Here is a 19,804-nt window from a genome sequence, read left to right on the forward strand (position 1 = left end):
GTGTATTGTATTTGGATGTAGTATAAACTTTGACTTGTTATTTGTAGCTGCATTAAAGAGTGTGGGTTTTTATATCCATAAAGGTTTCAATCAGATTCTTTTGTGTTAGAAATAAAAAAGCCTTTAGGGCATAAAGTGCTTTAAATATGAATTTGTTTACTCTTATGCCATATTTGCTCCTGGTTTTGCCTGCTTGCTTTTCAAAAATAATGACGTGCTCGGTATGTCATTCCAATATTCAGTTGAGGTGCTTGTTAAAGTTTGTTTAAGACTTTGTAATGTACACTGATCTTGATAACACAGCCTTTATTTGTATTTAGAGTTGTCATTGATTATCAGTGCAGTTTCTGGAATATTGTTTGCCATTTGGCTGTTGCTACAGAATAGGCAAGAGGGTACAATTCTGCTTCAGCTGGACAAGTAATGTTTTCCTTTTTAACTATGGTAGATTTGTAGAATGTAATAACTGTCAGGCATAATCAAACAGTTTTGTGCAAATACTTGAACTTCTGTGCTTGCTGTCTGTAGAAGGAAAGGAATACTTTTTTCCATCTTTTGTAAAGCACTTTGAGATCAAGGAAGTACCATATTAAATAAAACACCATGGTCAGGTCATGAGATCTGAAGCTTTAACATACATTTTCAAGAAAGTTAGCAATAGAAAAAAGTTTGTGCATATGTTACTTAAAGATTGAAATGTATGTGTTTGAAGTGGTGCTTCTCCAAGAGGTGTCTTTCCGAAATGGGATTGCTCTGGATATTTGTGCTGGACTGTGCTGCTTTCTCCTGACAGACTCCTTAGTGACCTGCCACGCGATATTACTCCACTACATACATCGCGCACAGACGAGGCATTTTGGGTGGGGAGGCTGGTTTAAAAAAAAAAACACAAACACAGAACAAAACAAAACCCACAAAAAAAACAAAAAAGCCTGGCATCACTGTCCTGCTGCATTCCCTCCCACTGACAGAAGATAAGCTGCGAGTGCTGGTGCGCTGCCTTTGCAAGGCCTTTTTTAAAACCACCAGCTGGTGCTAGTTCACGTGGGTGAGATTCGTTTCCTGTGTTCCCCAGGGCCTGGCACCAACTTGAATCGTTCAAGGGGCGAATGTGATGGCAAAGTGGAAGCACCATCTCCCCCGCTGCCTTCATCACACCTTGCCACTCAGAGCCCCCCTGAGATCTGCTCTTCTGGTGAAATGTCACCAGAAACCATGATAAAAGGAGAGGTGCCTTCCTCAACTCAGGTAAGATCATGGGGGGAAAATGCAAAGACATTTAAATGCAAAGGTGTCTGTTTAATCAAATTCTGCCTGGCTAGGAATACTTTGAAAGACTGTAATTCCTTATACTTTGATCTGTTCGCTTTTCTTTTTTAAAAACTATTTTAAAACTAGAAGTCTGTTGATGTCAGGGCTGGTGCTGTCCTAATTTTAGCCTTTCTGCCTTACCTCAACAGAACTTGCATTCAAAAAACAAGTGATTTTTATTTTGGGGTATACATGTCCTTTTTATTGTAAATCGCTTTGTTTGCAAAACATTGCATACAAGAACATAATATGGTATAAAGGTAGCAGAGATCCCAGCTATCCGTTGCCCGGTTCTGGTGTTTTGCATTTGGGTTTGTTGGAACTGTCTGAACAGGGACAGAAGCAGGCTGGCTTTCTGTGTCACGGGAGGCAGGAGTTTCAGGTAAGATCCATAGCTTCCTGTGGCATTTCTTATCCTTAATTAAAGGTATAGGTAGAAACACAGTTTTTCCTTTGCAGTCACCTTAGAGCAAAGCGAGCTGGCCAGAGCGGCTGGTCGCTGCTTGTCCTGTCTCCAGCAGACCTGCCCAGGCTGCATCATGCCCCTGCCTCATAGAGGGTTGCCATCTGCCGCACACTGGCATATTGCAAATGGTTTATGAAAAAATAAAAATAAAAATCTGCTTTTATTTATAATTTGGATCAGCAATGCCAGAGCGCATTGCATAAAGGGAGCTACACAGAAGGTGTTTGTTTTCCATGGGCTTTTCTAGGTGGAAAGAAAAGGTCGCTGTGTAGGGCTAAGGGAAAATTTTCCAGCTCTGTTGTATCTGCTAGAAATTTTCTATCCAGTGTTTCCCATTGGCCTGAGTGGGAGCCACAGACGCTTGGTGAGCCTGGAAACTGAGTCGTTACCCAGGTCCTCAGTAGACATGTTGATTGCTGTCTTCAAAACACCAGATCTTGCAAAATATGGCCCAGTTAACTTAGCTGCTTTGACAGTGAAAGCTTTGTGAAGGCAAACAGGGCTGCCAAAGCAAATGATGAGCCTCCCTTAAAGGAGTAAAGGCAATGATAAGATGGGAGCCTGAGCACTAACTGCAAAGATGTGTTCTTGTAAATGCTTGCCTTAACTTAAATGTGCTTTTCATTTGCAGGCCACTTACGATGGATTTTTAGCACTTTGGCAGTTTGATAATTCTGATTCAGGTAAGGAGAGAGAGAAAAAAAAATTTCAACTATCCATGTTTTATACCCAAAGACACTAATTTGTACACCTGTATGTGTGTGTTTCTGTTTCAGATAAGAATTTCTCGAGATCTGAAGACATGGACGTAACCACTGATGGCCTGTTCCTGGATTCAGCCCTAGCCAAGAGGCTGACCTGTGGTTTCTGCAGGAGGGTTTTCCAGTGTGCTGAAGAGCTGAAGGAGCACATCCACAAGCATGCTTTCTCCGTGCTTCTCCCGTTCGACCTGGCAGACTGCTCCCAGCCTGGCCTTATTGACAGCGTGCCTCCTGGCCACCTTGCCCGCTTCCAGTGCTCCAAATGCCCTGCAAGCTTCACTCTGAAATCAAACATGGATCGCCATGAAAAGACCATCCACTTCAACTGTAAGAAGATGCAGTGTCCTAACTGTGACAAGCTATTTCGAGACAAGACAGACTTAAACCGGCACCTTATGTCTGTGCACTCAAGAGAGCGTACTTTTGTCTGTCTCTCCTGTGGAAAGGGCTTTGGTACACAGAAGAACCTCACCAGCCACGTGAAAGCGTGTTACCTGGGCTCTGCCCGGCTGGTCGGGTTTGAGCTTTTGGACAGTGTAGGACAAAATGAGGATCCGGAGGATGCGTAGATACCATTGTGTATAGAGACGCTTCCTTAAAACTAGGAAAAGCAAATTGTTCCATTGTCCTCATACTGCAAATAAATGTGCCGCAGGTGTAATATAATAGAGTAATTCCCCAAAGCTGATCAGGTTGATAGTGTGCTGGTTCCAGATACTGTGTAACTGCAGCCACGGTGCTGGTTTTCTGCAAAGATAACTTTTGTCAGCCCATAATAATGGGCGCTTTGGCTATCTTGCTGGTGTGATCCTACTGTGTGCTTATACTACCTTAAACTTATTTTTTTTTTTTATCAGTAGATCTCAAAGTGCTTTATAAAAGAAACTGTGATGTTTTCCTCTTATTCCCTGGAAAAATAACATACCTCAGCTTGTTGGACATGTTAGCAATAGAATTAATAATAGAATTCAGTCGTCTGAGTTCTGGTCTAGTGCTCTGTCCATTAGACAATTCAGGCGTTTCAGGCTTTTATTCAGTTTGAGATGAGGAGCTGTGAAAGCATGGGGTTGCTCAGTCCTGTAAGGTGTTTGTAGTCTGGTTTTCTCTGTCATCTAAGGGATAAAAATGTGCTGCTTGTTCATGTGTGCAACAGGGTGTGTAATTTGGGCTTGAAAGTTGTTGCGAGGCCTATTTTATTGATACTATGTTTGAGTACTCTTAGGACTTTTTTGAAATATTCTGGAGTATGGGTGTGGTTTTCAGGAATTCTGTAAATTTTGCCGATTCATTTGTTTTACATAATGTAATTAAGTTAGCCAGACTGAATGTATGTTGTTGAAATGGAGGAGAGGAGTCTTTACATAGAAGGTTGAACTGAAACTTAGGGTGCGTGTATAAAAATCAGTAGTGGTTGTTACTGGAGGGTAGAAACCTTACTGTAATTTCTATTTTATTATATAAAATTCATTTATTTTTTTAAATATTAAATATTTGTGTCTCTTGCTATATATTTACATGCAAAACCAGATTATAGTAACTGTGAAATTAAAATAGCATAATTACTTGTCGTGTTTCCCAGCTGCTCCGTGCACAACACAGCTTGTCAGCAGCTTGAGCTTCAGCGCTGTAGGGCTGCTTCCCTTCATGTGCGAGAGAGGCAGCTGAGAAAGCGAAAGCAACTTCTAGAAATGATCTTTAGAGTTCTCCAGAATAGTTCTTCCTCATAAGATTGTTGCATCTCAGGGAGGCAAAAACAAGCAATATGTGGTTGTGCACAAAGTGGACTTGAGCAGGCTGGAGGTCTCCAGTGGAGAGTTTCTGGCAGAGTTGTTCCCCGTGGAAGGCTGGGTGAGGGAGATCATCCAGGTCCTGCTGCCCTTGCTCTCCTAGAGAGGGAATAGTTATATTCTGGTGCAGCACTGCTTTTCCCACTCCTGCTGTGAGTGGGAGCTTCAGGGATACGGCTCCATGCCGGCGCTGGGTTTTTGAGGGTAGGGGGGCTGGAGTTTCCCTGCTTGGCTTAGTTCTTCCTCGTTGGTTGAGCAGGATGCGGTCAGAGTTGAGTCTGTGTTCCTATATAACCAGTGTAGGATGCCATACTTCAGTCATTATTTTTTTTTATTTTATTTTTTTTGCAAAGCCACGTTCTTTTTTTTGCTCTGGTTCCCATTGACATCCTTGGTGTTGTGGATCACAGCTGTCTGTGAGTGTGTGTGGTTTATAGTCTGTCAGCTTCCCTTGCTACAAATATCCATTTATTTGCCTCATAATATATTTTGCTCTTCAATAACCAGCAAGAGAGGAAGGAGAAGGCCAAGCCAGAAGAGAAAGCTGTCACCAAAATGGGGAATTTGGGAGCAGCAAGGTAGGATTTGTCTGGAGTGGAAAAGTAAGATGCCAGCAGAACTAACTTTAGCAAATTTTAAAAGGTTTAATTCATGTAGTAATACTCAATGACATTGCGTATTTGTTCTTTTTTTTTTCTCTTCTCATATTTGAGAATTTCATTCAAAGTGGAACTCTTCTTCTATAATCAGGGCAACTCCTTCTCTCTAATAGGGGTTTAAGTAGTGTACTTGGCCTGTATGTTGGAGTGTTTCCTGACTTCAGCACTGAGACTTTCCCGTGTTTCCCTTCAGGATCAGGAGTAGTTTTTTTAAAATGTTACAGCCATAGGGTATAACATAGCAGAGGCTTACATGGTGGAGAAAACTTTTAAAAAGTAGGGTTGCTGTGTGAGAAAATGGCACAGGAAGATGATGGGAAGTGTAACTTTGGCGGTTAAATTGCACCTCGCTATTCATAAACTTAAATATATTTATGAGGATTAAGTGGATGAGAATTCTCTTATTTGTGAATTCTTCGTGATAACCAAATGAGTGTAGTATTTCAGTGATTATTAACTACATATCAGTTTACAGAGTTGACACAAAGCAGCTGTACCGGGCGGTGTATCACTGGTGCTTTTCCTTCTCTCAAGCCAGGGATGTAGGAACCTGTTTTCATTTAACAGCCTCAGTGAAATAAGTGAAGTTACTTGAGATGACAATACCAAAGACTTTTTCCAAAGCATTATTGTGTTGGTTTTAAAAATGCACGTCTTTGTAAATATTTTAGTGAAGTACATAGATTTTCACCATGGCCCTGTTTGTATTACATTCTCCGTTTCTTGGTGCTGCTCTTCCTATAGAAGTGTCCAATAGCTCATTAACTGGCGCTGCTGTTGATGGTCTTGATGATCTTGTTGAAGATTATTTCTTAGGACCTTAATGCTGCTATACATAAACTCTACAAAATACTGTCACTTAGACAAAAGATTCTACTCGTTCCAAAGTCGGTATGTTGTTCGTTGAATATACATACTTGTGGGTGCGTATATTTAACAGTACTGTGAAAATGTTAACTCTGCAATACAGTGTTTTTTTTAACAATGCTGCTGTTTTTCAGGTGTTTACTTTTGTAGATGCAAGAACTAAATATATGGCTATTTGGTGAAAAATTAGTTTTCAATAAAACTAGAGCTGCAAAAAGTGTTCTGTGACTGTTTTTAAATAGAAGTGTTCTGGAAGTTGAACATGTTATTCTCAAGCGATTTAAGCTGAATGCAGGCAGAAGTCGGCATGAGGGGTCTTGAAATTGGAAAGTGTTAGGAGTATGTTGTTGGAAATCCATGGATGTGTTGGAAACACGTGGTGCCATCCGGAGTTGCCTTTCCAGCTCCCACAAGAGCTCAGCCGAAAAGTGAAGGGATGGGTGCAGACGGTAGATGAGAGGCGGCATCTGGTCATTTAGGAAATGACGGGATCAGGCACAATCTGGTGATGTAGGAAATGAGGGATTTTGTGGTATTCTCTTCTCTAAAGCACTTTCGCTTTGTAATCTTGGGGTGTGGATGCTGTCAGGATCTCTGTGGCAGTTTTTCCCTGAGCTGCAGCCACCTCGCCAGGCGACTTGTCCTGCTGGCTGTGGGCTCCGCGTGCGGCGTGTTTGGCGGTGCTGGGTACTGGATGTGTGCCCTCTTGACTTCTCCTGAGCAGCTTACACCTTGCTTACCTTGTCTAGACTCCATAGTAAGAGGTTTATAGTGATCCTGGGGAATGTAAGTGTTTGGGCTATCGCTAATAGTCGAGCAGTTACAAGAGCAGACAGGAAACGTATTTATCATAAATGGCTCTGTATCGTGATGTTGATACTCGTTGGGGAAGAAAGTGGGCTCCTTGCCTCTGTTTAGACAAGGGGGTCTGAAATCCCGAGAAGATAAAGCAAAAAATACTTTCCCTGTAATATAAAAGAGAAAGAGTTTTCATATTCTAGTTTTTTTTTTAAAAAATTCAAAATCTTGTAAATCAGAGGGTAGGTGTGGGGTAGGGGAAGGGCTGGGTTATCAGCCCGAGCTTGCGCAAGGCTCTGGGCATGGGGTCATGTTAAAGTATCTCCTCTGGAAGGTTCCCAATGCAGTGCAAGTGCATAGTCACTGAAACCAACCCATCAAAATTCTGCCTGATCACAGGGATTAATCTTTACTGATGGGTGAATAAAATATTCTTTAGTGTTCACTTTCCCTATTGTCAGTATTGCAGCCATGGCCCAGGTGAGTTGGCTTTTTTTTAAAAAAATATTTTATTATTATTATTTATTTTCCTTTTTTTTTTTTCCCCTTGAGCTAAAAAATTCCCTTGACGGCTTTACAAATATGCTGGAAAACCCGCACCAAACCACTAAAAAAAAAAAGAAAAAAGAAAGCACCTGTAGGATGGGCCAGCACAGTTGCTGAGCAGCACAAGAAAAGGATATAAGAATATTAGATCCCATTCAAACTGCTAGTCAAAGGAAGTATTTTTTCCACAAAGTTACCTGTGTGGAGGATGTTTTTAATTCCAAGTAGTCAAAAGAAACGTGAAGACAAAATTCCTATCACAGCAGCTTGAACCATGCTTTTAATCTGCATTAGAACAATAAAAAAAACTGTTAGAATACTTCTTCTAAGCTGAGGTTCTGTTGAAATGTTTCTTCTGATCATGAGGGGTGGTGTTACTTATTTAATTTAAAGATGACTTCATAATGTCGTGTGGTTCGCACTTTCCCGTGATTAACAAATGTAGTTAAATTTTCACCTTGTTTTATCTGCATTGCAAATACAAAACAAACTTTAAAAATGGAAGAAAAGCAACAAAAATCCCACAAATTTGGCATCAAACAACACCAATCGCGTGAGCCTACTGACTTTCTTTAAAAAACACTGGTTGTACATAGCTGGTTTGCAGGGTGCAGCGTAACTCCCAGGGTGTTACCTGCGGTACACGGGGGGCATGCACTGTACGTCAGTGAGTAGGGCATTTGTAGCAGATAACATTTCAATAAGCACCTAAAAATATTGCAAAATACTCAGTATGTTAGAAGCTGTGTAGTAGGACTGGTGTTATCCTTATTCCCCCAGCTCTCCTGCATAGATGTTTGCATTTACCAAGAGCCATTTACATCCACATGGGATACTTCAGGTGATTAACTAGAACTTGGCTTTATTTTTTTTCCATTGTTGTTACGTAAACAATATATTGTTTTGAGAAATAATGCTAATTAGGAGAAAAAGTGGGTGAAAATTAACATACTAATGGAAAGGAATCGAATGACAAGAAGGTGGAGATTTAACATCCTATCCACGTGGACAGTCACTTCCAAACTTCTAGTGGGTGGATGTCCTCAGGGAGTAGCAAATACTCTGTTTTCACCTGCTGTGGTTTGCGTATTGCACTTTCCCTTGGTTTGGAGGAAGAAATGCCACCACAGCTGCCGTGTGCGTTCTTCTGGCAAACGAGACCCTTGGGCTGGCAGTGCTGCGCGTCCCCTGGGGCCGCTTCCAGCGCACGTCTGAGGTGACAAGAAGAAAAGAATCAGCAGTGTCAGAATGGCTTCAAAGAACTCATCCCTTTTCCACTTCAGCAAAATATGATTGGTGGGGACAGAAAAAAGTCCATCAGGGGCTATATACAGCTGCCTCCTAAGGAGGCTCGCAAGGGTCCTGCTGCAATTCGACGTTACGCATCCTTTTAGATTTCTGTGTCTGTGCTGCAATGGTTACGCTGGGTGAGAGTTGGATAATGCAGAGCGTGTTTGCTGTAACTGTCCTTTTTTTTCCTGGGTAATCCTTGGTTTCTGCATCTTCTTTTGAAATACTCCTGGAGTGTGTGATGACGTTCTTGCATCGTCCCATAACTAAAGCGCGTGGCACTGTCGGGGTGTTACAGCTGTGGTCTGCTCTTCACGGCTCGCCGCTTCCACAAATAGTGGTGGTAGAGTTTTAGATCTTGGTGTTTAGGATAATTCACTGTAAGTCAGAATCACAGCAGATTGTTAGTCCTCTTCAGCTGCCGTTCAGCAAGCGCTGGGCAGTGCTACAGACTGTTGCTAAACATTTGTGCGTCGGCTTGTTCAAAAGCTGCTGTTATGAGGGTACTTGAAGTTGTTAGTTTTAATAATACAAGTGCATTAACATAGTATAAAGGTTTTAAAAAAGTGTAGGTGGTTCAGAGGTGAGAGTGTGATTTCACATTGAACTACTTTAATAGTGACATAGTAAGTGAGGAGACTGTCCCATTGAGAACGTTCTGAGCGTAATCTGTGTGTTGTGCTTCCTCTCTTCCAGTCAATGAGTTCACAGTCATCAGGAAGAAGTTCAAGTGCCCGTACTGCAGTTTCTCAGCCATGCATCAGTGCATCCTGAAGAGACACATGCGATCCCACACGGGAGAAAGACCTTATCCCTGTGAGATCTGTGGGAAGAAGTTCACCCGCCGGGAGCACATGAAGCGGCACACCTTGGTAAGAGCCCTGGCCGGGCAGCAGTGTGGGCAGCGGGTGCCGGCAGCACATCTGTTCAGCTGAAGGGTAACGGGCTTCCTCCAATTTACAGCTGTATTTTGTTTTCCTGCTGGTCTGACAACTTCTCCAGGTTTTTTTGGTTTATTTTTTTCCCCTCCCACCTTTCAAAGGCACCGTGTTCTGCTGCCGGTTTGTGCAGAGGGAAGCCACGGCTGCTCTCCTGGCTCCACCGGAGGGTTCCCGAGTTGCTCCCCTGGCAGCCAGTGCTGCCTGTGCCAAGGGCTGAGCCGGCCTGGCAGTGCCAGCCTTGCCCTCCGGCACAGCCGCCTCCTTCCCAGCCACGCTGGCTGCCAGGGGGAGCCTGGGCACTGAGGACAGGAGCTAAAATAGCTAATGCTGCCTTTGGGGTGGAAAAGGAATTTTTTTTTTTTTAATAGGTTGAATGATTCGGTGCAGGAAGCTTTAAAATGCGTTGCTCAGCAAGAAGAACTCAAGGCAAAGCTGCTCTGATCTGGCAACGCTTAGTTATCAAAAATAATATTATGCCTTATTGAAGGTGGTTGCTCAAAACGGACTAGGAGGCTGGCTGGTGCTGTTGGCCGGCCTTTTACAACTTCCTCCGAAACAAAATTTTTAGCCGAACTTTGATTTACTTAGAAGGGGAGAATTAGTTGCCATCCTAAAGTGGTTCCTCAGAGCTTGGTATAGAGGTGGTACGGTGGGTGAGCAAATAGTTTCTATGTCATTATTTCGGTAATGCACACCAGCAAGCTCTGTTGCCCCTCTGAATAAGCTTGTAGTGAAACCCAGATTATTTTTTTTCAATACTGGGGATGGCAGCTATGAGGTTCTAGTACGGTGAGATACTTAAAAAAAAACCAAACAGTCCCAAGAGTGTTTACAGTTCAGTGACTAAGAATCGATTTGTTGAGGTCAGTTAAGTAACTCTCCCCATATTTATTATCTATATATATCATATGTATATTATCTATTACATTTTGGATGTAAAGAATATCTTACTGGACGAGGTGTGCTTCCGGTAATTAATTCCTAATTTTCCTGGTTCTAATTCTCAAAAACCCCACAAAGAACCTGAATTCCCTCATCCCAGTCCTGCAGGCGTTGCGTTCCCTTCATCCCTCCTGCGGTGGCGGTTCAGCAGCGGTGACGCAGCTCGGTGCAGGTGTAACGAAATGGGCAATTCCTCTTCTTGCTCTGTAGATTTCTGCGCTGACGAGAATCAGCAGATCTTTACGTACCGTGGGGAAGGCAGGGAAGCGCCCTGTACCCTCAGGAGTGAAAGTGAGCCGATCTGCAAATTCGTTTTAGTGCTGCTGAAGCCGTTGTGGGTGACCGACACGGTTCTGTTCTGTCCCAAGTCCCATTAACGCACCCAGGGAGATGGAATCGGCGATTTGTGGATACGTACCAGGGGGCTGTTGTGTGTGTGTGTGTCTGCCTGCGTCTCTGTACGACTTGTTTCACGTCAGGAATTAGCTAGTTTAGGAAATAACAGCTGGATTACAGATTTGTAGTGCCAGCTCCTGAGCAAAGTGCCACCTCGACAAAACCGATTTGTTTTCATTTCCAAAGAGCCATCAGTGACTCCAGGGCACCTTGGAATGGATGGCTAAAGAGAAAAGGACAGGGATTTGGGGTTTTTTTGGTACTGTTTGAAGTAAGGCCCCAGAAAAAAATCCAGTTTCATTATTTATCTGAAGATTCTTTTTGAAATGAGGCTACAAAAAGGGGTGTTTTCTTACATGCAGATGCCACCGTGCTGATCATGGTTTACAAAAGCGGTGGTGCGGGCTGCCCGAGGCGCTCGTGGCCGGATGAGCTGCTGGATTCGTATGCTTTGCTTGTCTTGTTGTCTTATTTCGTCTGAAGTTTTGGGGCTTAATTGTGAACTCTTCAGCTAAATCTGTAAAGATGAATGCTAGTGTGCATCAAATAAAAATACATGTTATAAAAATAAGGTGTAGGAGAAGGAAGTAGGTTTAACACACCAAACCCCTTGTTTCTCTCAGTTCCTCAACTGATAACCACAGACATAAGGGGACTATTTTAATTTAACTCAGATTAAAAAGTGTACTTTTATAGTCTTGATATAACATTTAAATTTAATAGAAACACTTGTTTTCTTTGAATGGGAGTACTAAAGTAAAAACAAGAGTTTCTTTCTAAAAACCTTTGCACTTGGAGTGCTATTTCCGTGGGGTGGCAGAGCGGAGCTGGGTTTCCCACACCGTCGCAGTGACCAGGCTGTGTCCAGAAGGAAGCACTACCCCTGTGATACCCCCCAGGTTTTCACCTTAAATGAAAAGAATTTGCCCAAAAGGGTCTTGATTTTTAATTTGAAGTGACTTGTCTCTGTACATGCCGAACTTTCTTACCTGGTCTGCCGCAGCATCGCACGTGACGTGCAAACTGCTTAAAACTGGTGGGATACGTTTAGGTGGGAAAGCGCAGGTTGGTTGGCATACTGAGCTGCTGTCTCCTTGCTGTAGCTTTTTAAAAGAAACTTTTTTTTTTTTTCTCCCCCAAGCACATGAGAGCCTGGTTATTATTGGGGTGTTACCCCCACTATGCAGCTTGCTCAATCCCTGCTGCTGTTGCAGAAGCGGGTGCATTTTCCTGGGAAGAGCCGCTGCCCGATGGGAGCGGGGGGCTTACAGAGCACATTGCTGTGGCATTCCAAACCCCCGTCTCCTGCCACCCCCCCTCCGTGCATGCCCGTTGGGCTGAGTGCCCAGCCATCTGCTGGGGGACTGCCCCCTCCCCCCGGCGTCCCGTCCCTATTGCCTTGGGGTCGGGGTTCTGCTGCTCGGGGGGCAGAGCCAAGCGCTGAGCTCAGGGCTGCTGCAAGCGCACAGGTTTGAAGAGCTGTTACTGGTTTTGCAGCAGGGAACACCTCGTCATGCCAGCTGGTTGCCTCCATCATTCCATTGTTTTATTTCTCAAAACTTTCCCCCTTTTTTTTTCTTATTTTGTTTGTTTTTTTTTTTTTAATTCTTCTCAGAAATTTAGGATGCTGATGTTGTCAGCACAATGTTTTCCCCTCTCCCCCTTGGAATATTGGTATTTAGTCTGTTAGTATGTGGTCTTTCCAATGGCATTTTCAGATACCGAGGACCAAACGCTGTTTCTGTATTTAATAATTACTAATTTGGCCATAAGAGAAGTAAAACTAATGCCTGCTCAGCTGCATCCAGTAATGTGGTTCACTTTGAATGTGCCAACTGAACTGTCAGTGCTGGCAAAGAGAGGGAGAGTGATCAGGTTTCTAACAGATACTTATCGTTTTAGTACCTGCTTCATAATTCCTTTTTTATATGGCTCTTTTAGCCCTTCTTCTGTGCCCTTGACCACCTTCTGTGATCCTGTTTGGCTTTTGATGCCTGAAAATCATTCTTCTACCAGTTAAAAATGAGTGATACCGATAGATCCTGTTATACCTATAGATCCTGACTGACAGCCATGTCCAACTGCTTCTGTAAAAGCTTACATGTAGTTTAAAAAAAAATAAATATAATGGCTTTGCTTGATGCTGTTGAACACTACATCACGGGGACTAGCTTGGAGCCAGGGAAGCCTGAAGCCGGAGCACATCAGAGGAGCTGGCGGGCTTTGAGCGCGGTGGGGACCGGTGCGGCACAGAGCCGGAGCGAGCATCATGTGGTAGCGAGGGCTGAGGGGGTGAGGCGGGTCAGTTTGTCCTCATCCCACATCCCGTTAACTTGGCTGGCTGTTCGGATGAGCGACGAGCGCGGGGTTTTTGGAGGATCCTGTCTGAGAGCAGGCGATCCTGTGCTGAGGCAGGAGCAGGGAGCTGGCCTCTCCAGGTGCTGGGTTAAAATAAAAGGAAGGGCTTTTCCATGCAAGGCGTGTTTAACCAGCAAAACCTTCCCTACAGCCTGTTGGGAGCATGAAAAGAAATAATTAAAAAAATAAAATAATTAGGTGCTGGCGATATGTGCCCAGGGGCTGTGGTAGCTGCTGGTCTGCATGAAGCAGCGCGCTCAGGACCACCCTGGATCACTGGCCACTGCGTAGCATCGTACAGGGTGGATCCTCCTCTGCTTCTGCAGGTATCTCCTGCTGAGCCGTGCCAGTGGCTGGGCAAGGCGAGCTCCTGGGCTGTCCCTGTGTGGCATTAATGTATAAAATACATATATATATACACATAAATTTTTTCTTTATATATATATATGTTTAATATTATATTGGTCAGCCCTGAAGTAGTCAGGTGGTTGGGCTAGATGATTGTTGAAGGTCCTTCCAAATGAACTATTTTATATATAAATTGAATATATATCTGCATTTTATATAAATTCTTTATGTATAATATAAATGAAAGTACCTGATGAGGCTCCTTGTGGTGGGATTGGGGAGCTCTGGCTGCACTGGCTGGCTGTTCCCTTTCAGAGAGGAGCAGGTGAACGTTCTGGATGAGCTCCTTGCCTTCCACATGTGGCAGAAGTAGCCAGCAACAGATTTCACCTCTGATGAGGCGGTTTTGTGCTTCTCAAAGTAGGTGATTTTGCTCATTGTGTAGTGAAGTTTGAATCTTGGGAGTGATTTCTGGGATCCTGCAGAGCATTTTCCCACTTGCAGCTTATTCTGTAAGTGCGATAGCTCCCTCTGTGTGCCTGGCACGCTTGGACGTAGGCTGCAGCGTGATTTATAGAACAGAAACACTTGTGACAAACCATTTTTCAGCCACTGGAGTAGGCAGGATTAAGGTTATAGAAGTACGTTCAGCTGCACTTCTTGAGAGAGATAGGGTACGTTAACAGTGCTCCTACTCTGGTTCTTGGCAGCAGTGGGATCAGGAGGGAGATGGCTGAATTAACGTGGTGTTAACAGCGGTTTGATCGTGGGTTGGTTTGCTCTGGTCTGAAGAGAACTGGGGCTTGGGGGTGGTGGGGGTTTTTCTTCCTTTTTAAGATCCTCCTCGTGGTGGTAGAGTAATGCAACTGTTGCACCCCAGAAGAAATGAAAAGGGGAGGAAAAAATGAAGTGATACAAGTCCCTCTCAAAACTGCTAGTTTGATAATCAAAAGGCAGTCTTGAAAGGATTTTCTACTGATTAATTTTGTAATTAATCACAGTGGGTTTGAGTTCACGACAAGAGCCCACAACAATCTCGGGTTGCAAGTCACAGGCTGCGGTGGTTTTGCCTTTGCAAAGGATGGGGGAGCAAGTCCTTCCCTGCAGCTCTCCATCCCTCTCCCTGGGCATTAACTTTTCTGATCATTCTTCTTTTCCAGGTCCACAGCAAAGATAAAAAATATGTCTGCAAAGTGTGCAACCGAGTGTTCATGTCTGCGGCCAGTGTGGGGATAAAGCATGGCTCTCGCCGCCACGGAGTTTGTGCCGATTGCTCTGGGCGAGGCATCGCTGGTCACCTGGACCACAACGGGGGGGAAGGGTCTCCAGACGAGTGCTACCCCGGGGAGGGGCAGTACATGGAAGACCCAGATGACATCAAAGTGGAAGGAGACGAGGAGATGGGAGACGACGACGACATCAAGTGGAAGGATGACGTGGGCATGTCACAAGATGACGTGATTTTAGATGATGACAAAGATGTCGACTCTCCACAGGAGCAGGACAACTCTGGGGAGAACGACAAGGATTTTACCTGGATTTCTTAGGGATTTTTTTTGTTTGTTTTTGTTTCGCTCTGATATTTGTAGGGGGAGGGAGGGTGGGGGAGGAAGGAGTATGTTGGGAAAACTAAATAGCCTTGTTGTCGTCCATGTGTGCAAAATAACTCTTGTGTTTTCTAAACAAGTCCTTCTCTGTTCCACTCAGATACTGTCTTAGCAGTGTCGCTTCCCGCGACACGACTGACTTCGCCTTCCCCCCTCTCCCTCCGGGACGAGCCCGGATCGTGGTCGCCCCCTGGACCAGCCGGGCTGCACCTGGGCAAGGGGGACCCTGCAGGCGTGAGCGCTGCACCGCGGGGGGGCTGGGGGAGCACGAGTCCTCCTACCTTCCCACCCTCGACCAACGCCGGGGAGATTTTTGTGTCCGAAGCAGGTTTTTTGGGTTTTTTTTGTGGTTGTTGGTTGGTTTGTTTTTGTTGTTTTGGGTTTTTTTAACACCTTGTCTGTGTGCTAAAATCCCAGCAGCAGTGGAATTACAAGCTAACGTTGTGAAAGCAAATTGATGTGCGTGTTGGAGGGCTTCCCTTGATGATAACAGGCCTTTTGCAAAGTTATTTGAAGAGATTTTTTTATTCTTTTTTATGGAGCCAAATAGATCGAAAGGCAGGTCAGATTACAGCCTTACAAATTGTTTTCTTAGATACTTAGCTTCCAAAAGAATTGCCATCAAAGACAGAAAGACTATGACGTTTCTTGGACCTACTGGCGTCTTACCCGTGTCCCGTCTTCCAGTCTTGGTTATCCGCGGTTGCAGGAACACGTGTGTGGGTGCTCCCAGAAGTGCCCTTTGCTGTAATGGGGACAGATAGTTCTTTACCTGTCGTCGTTCTCTGCAAACACCTTCACTTTCCTCCCTTTGCTCAGCTGCCTTTTTTGTCAATATATGCAAACCGTAGCAGAACGGAGGCATTTAGCAAAGTGCAGGATGAACTGGGAAGGGTGAGAAGCCAGGTTGAGGAGACCCCAGCTGGCTGGAAATCTTGCTGCTCCTGTCCGGTGGACTTTGCTGGGGCCAGGATTCACCTGGGTACATTGTTCTTCCCTGCTAATTTAAAATTTTTCGTGCATCACTCACAGGTGTAACCCCTACTGAATTCATGGTGAAAACCTTCAGCTGTAGCTGCACTGGTTCCATGTATGTTTTTGAATAAACCTTTTTTTAAAAAAAAAAAAAAAAAAAAAAAATTAAGAATCAGGTTTCTCTCCCAGTATCTCCTAACTGGCTCTGTGAGGCTGCTGCAGGTAGTTGGATTTTCCTTGTTCATATCGGCCACTGTTGCCTTCTTCCAGCTACACCTGAATGACAACAGCAACAAAGTGCGTTGGAACTGTCTCGTTCCTGAGTAGAAGCTTCTTTTACCCTTTGCCTCTTTGCTTCTGGTGCTTTTTTTTAAATAAGAATAATAATTAAAAAAAAAAAAAAAGCTGAAGACCTCGCTCTTCCCTTGCCGTAGAGCAATTGTCTACGCTGTCTGTGACGGTGGTTTCTTGAAACCTGCCACCGTCGCCTGCCCGTTACCAGAAAGCCAAACGATAAAGGTGCTATTTACCCCGCGGTGGGACAGGTGAGCCTCCGGGGGGGCGTGCGGCGTGGGGGGGGCCTCGCCAGCAGTGTGGTTCCACCCAGCGGAGCAAGGAACAAGGATTTTGTACAATAAACCCCAGTAAAGCAAATAATCTGGAGGGACTGAAGGTGTGCGGTGCCGGGGTGCGGCAGAGCGTGGGGGGAGCCGTGGGCCTGGCACCGCCGGCGGCCGGTTCTCATTTGTTCCCTGATTTAAGGTGCATCCCAGGTTTATGGTGTTCGACCCCCTTTGCTGCGCCTCAGCCCCTCGCCAGCGCTGGCCGCGTCTCCCTGCCTGCGCCCTCCCGCATCACACCGGCGATGCCCTTCACCGGAGCCTCCGGCCGCTCCCGACCCCTGCGGTGTCGGGGTGGGGGGGACACGGGTCCTCAGCCCCTCCGCTGGGCTCGGCAGGGCCAGACCCTTGGGTCGTTGCTTCTAGCCGGTGCGAGTGGGTGACCCTCTTTAAGTACCGAACCGAGGCGCAGGGTCCCCCAGAAACTCTTTACTTTAATCCTAAAAATCTAATTCTGCATTTTGGCTCCTTGCAGAGCCCTCCTACCATGCAGAAAAAGGCAGAACCCCACTGTTGTGCAATTGGACCTTGATACAGTCATTTCCCCAGCAGCCGTAGCAGTTGGGGGTCCCGGCGCAAGGTGCCCCCCCCCCCGACCTGCTCCCCCGGGCACGGTCTTTGTATTTATTGTCATTTATCCTGTAAATATGGAGGGGGGAGGGGGTGTCTGAGGTCCTGAACTTGCAGCCTCACCTGTTGCGTGTAGACAAATAGATACAGTACTGAACAGATATCCGTAGCTTTGCTTTTTATATGTAAAAAAAGCTATTTTAAAGAATTTCCAAACCCGACCCCTTCACAGCCGCTGGGTTTTGGTGACATTCCGTCTCGCCCATCGCGGGTGCCGGTGCATGCGCCCACTGCCCACCCCTCCCGGGGGGAGCGGAGGCATCACTCCGAGCCCTCCTCTTCCTCACTTCTCCCTGCCCTCGCCCTTGGGTGACTCGGGTTTTGTGATCAGAGTGACCGGGTGCTTAGCTTTACCTTGCAAATTCCTTTGGGAATATTTTATATTCTTTTCCTTTCCTTTTTTTTCCTCCTTTCTTTTTGAGGGTGGGCAGTAGGGCAGGTGGCTTTTGGAGGTGCCTCCTGGCAGAGCTGCTCTGAAGCTCTTTGAGCTGAGGATGCAGAATTAAATTAAAAAGGAGAGAAAACCAGAAACTCCACGTAGAAGCTAACTTTCACCATGTTACCGTTATAATCTGGCACATGCTTCCATATTACTAACATACACTATATATACCAAATAAAGTCATTCTAACACCTGATGTATATTTGAATTGCTTTGTTTTGATGGAGGTGTGCAGATTCAGAAATGTAGGCATTAGTCCTTACATTTCCATGCTCCGGCAGATGCTTTGTGAGGCTTGGGTTCGAAAAAGGAATTTGGGCTTTTTTTTCTTTCTTTCTTTCTTTCTTTCTTTTTTTTAAATGCTGAAACTTTATAAAACTTCATTAGTTTCTCTGTGCAACTGCAACCCTCGGGCTCCTCTCCAGGCACGTCTGGGATCTACTGCCTATGCAAACTTTTCAGCTCTTTGAGATTCCAACAAACCCCCAGTAATTTTGCCTGTGCTGTCCAGCGCTAGCTTGAGTAACCTCTAGCATCTCGTCTTTGTATTTCCCTTCAGGGCTTTGTATACTTCACTGAGGTTCCCTTTTTTTAATTTTTTCTAAATATACGTATGTGTATATATATATATATACAGATTTAGTTTAAAGAAAATAACTCCCTTATTGGTAAAAAAAAAAAAATTGATACACTTGGTCTCGGTAACTTGCAACTAATTTTTTTAAGTCGTTGTATGTACTTGTAAATGTTCCTCCCGGAATTTCTTTGTTATCCTTGTTAATTTTTTTTGACACATGAGAGAGTACCAGGAGTAGAAAGAGCATTTCAAGCCGTGCTTGTCCTGCACGGGATGGGGTGCTCTGGCATCGTCCTGCCCTTCCCTCCGGGAGATGTCCCGCGGGATGGGGGTCCTGCCCTGCCCTTGCGTTTGGCCAGTACCTTAAACAGGGGACAAACGAGGCTCGTGCGTGGCCTTCTGACAGTTTAGTTCCAAAAAAAATAAGTGATTTAAATGTCATGAAGTCCCCAGGTTGGTGTGTTTTAAGGTCACCCCAAAGCCCCGCAGCTGGGAGCGACTTTGCGGGGCAGTGGGAGTGGGATGCGTCGCGGGGAGGTTGGCGGAGCCACCGTCCTGCTCCTTTTCCTTTTTATCCCAACTCAGCGCTGGGACTACACAGGGAGCAGTTTTCTTAGGAAAGGAAACCCGCCCTGGCGCTAGGGCCCGTTGTTTCTTCTCTCGACTCATGCCTTTAAATACTCCGCTTTTCCAAAGCGAAAGCCGCATTGTTGGGGGGCTGGCGCGCGTTGGGGCCAGGGGCTGGAGCAGGGGCTCGGCTCATGCCCCCCAGGTGGCCCGGCTGCCGCTGGGGCTGAGCCCCCTGGCACCCCCACCTCCAGCTTCCCGTTTTGCACATCGCCCTTTAGGAAAGAAACTCCATGAAAATAATGCAAAAACTGGAATTTTTTGCAATATTATGAAAGATAATCTTATTTTAGCTCATTCTGTGACATGTGCAACTCCTAAGAAAGCCATACTTAATGGTTCTTTTTATTTTTTAGATTCTATATTGTGTTTTGAATTTCTGCCTTTTTTTTTTTTTTTTTAGTTCTGCATAGTAAGAGTGCTGTGTGTATGCTTTCATATATATTTATTTTTCAACGTGCTTTAAACCTGTCTACACAAATAAAGCTAAACAAGGAAAAAAAAAAAAAGGACAGCGTTTGAAGACGGTTGATTATTATTATTTTTTTTGCTGGGAATATTCTATATTATACTGACTTTATATTAATTATTATAAACCTGTGTTTGTATTGAAGATGTGTTTAATATTTCGGGGAGATTGAGGAGATGTAACCAGAGGGCAGTGGGAGAACATGGCTGTGTTGTACTGATTTTCTGTAAATGTAGTTCAGGTAACTATGACCTTATTTTCTAGTCGCTCTCCCAGTTTCGCGGCTGCCTCTGGGTTAGAATTACTTTGTGATGGGATTTAGCTTAGACATACTTGCAAAAATCAATCAGTTTCAATAAATTGGGAAATTGCTGCTACAATTCCGGC

General features: G+C 44.8%; 1 protein-coding gene across 11 annotated transcripts in view; it reads left to right on the forward strand.

Annotated features, from left to right (window-relative positions):
• ZBTB46 (zinc finger and BTB domain containing 46) overlaps window positions 1-19,797 on the forward strand; it is a 59,655-nt gene extending 39,858 nt beyond the window's left edge. For 9 of the 11 annotated variants that reach the window (XM_080405712.1, XM_080405710.1, XM_080405715.1 and 6 more), the window contains 5 exons: window positions 1,076-1,248; window positions 2,409-2,460; window positions 2,554-2,865; window positions 9,182-9,357; window positions 14,631-19,797. In XM_080405712.1, the coding sequence (XP_080261838.1) occupies window positions 1,076-1,248; window positions 2,409-2,460; window positions 2,554-2,865; window positions 9,182-9,357; window positions 14,631-15,017 (1,100 nt within the window). In that variant the 3' untranslated portion in view covers window positions 15,018-19,797. Of the gene's footprint in view, window positions 1-1,075; window positions 1,249-2,408; window positions 2,461-2,553; window positions 6,070-9,181; window positions 9,358-14,630 lie in introns of those variants that run through there. The other 2 variants (XM_080405716.1, XM_080405717.1) reach the window with 2 other exon arrangements.
• Window positions 19,798-19,804: the final 7 nt, after the last annotated feature.

The sequence above is a fragment of the Falco punctatus genome (assembly GCF_963210335.1).
Source record: "Falco punctatus genome assembly, chromosome: 10".
NCBI lineage: Eukaryota > Metazoa > Chordata > Aves > Falconiformes > Falconidae > Falco > Falco punctatus.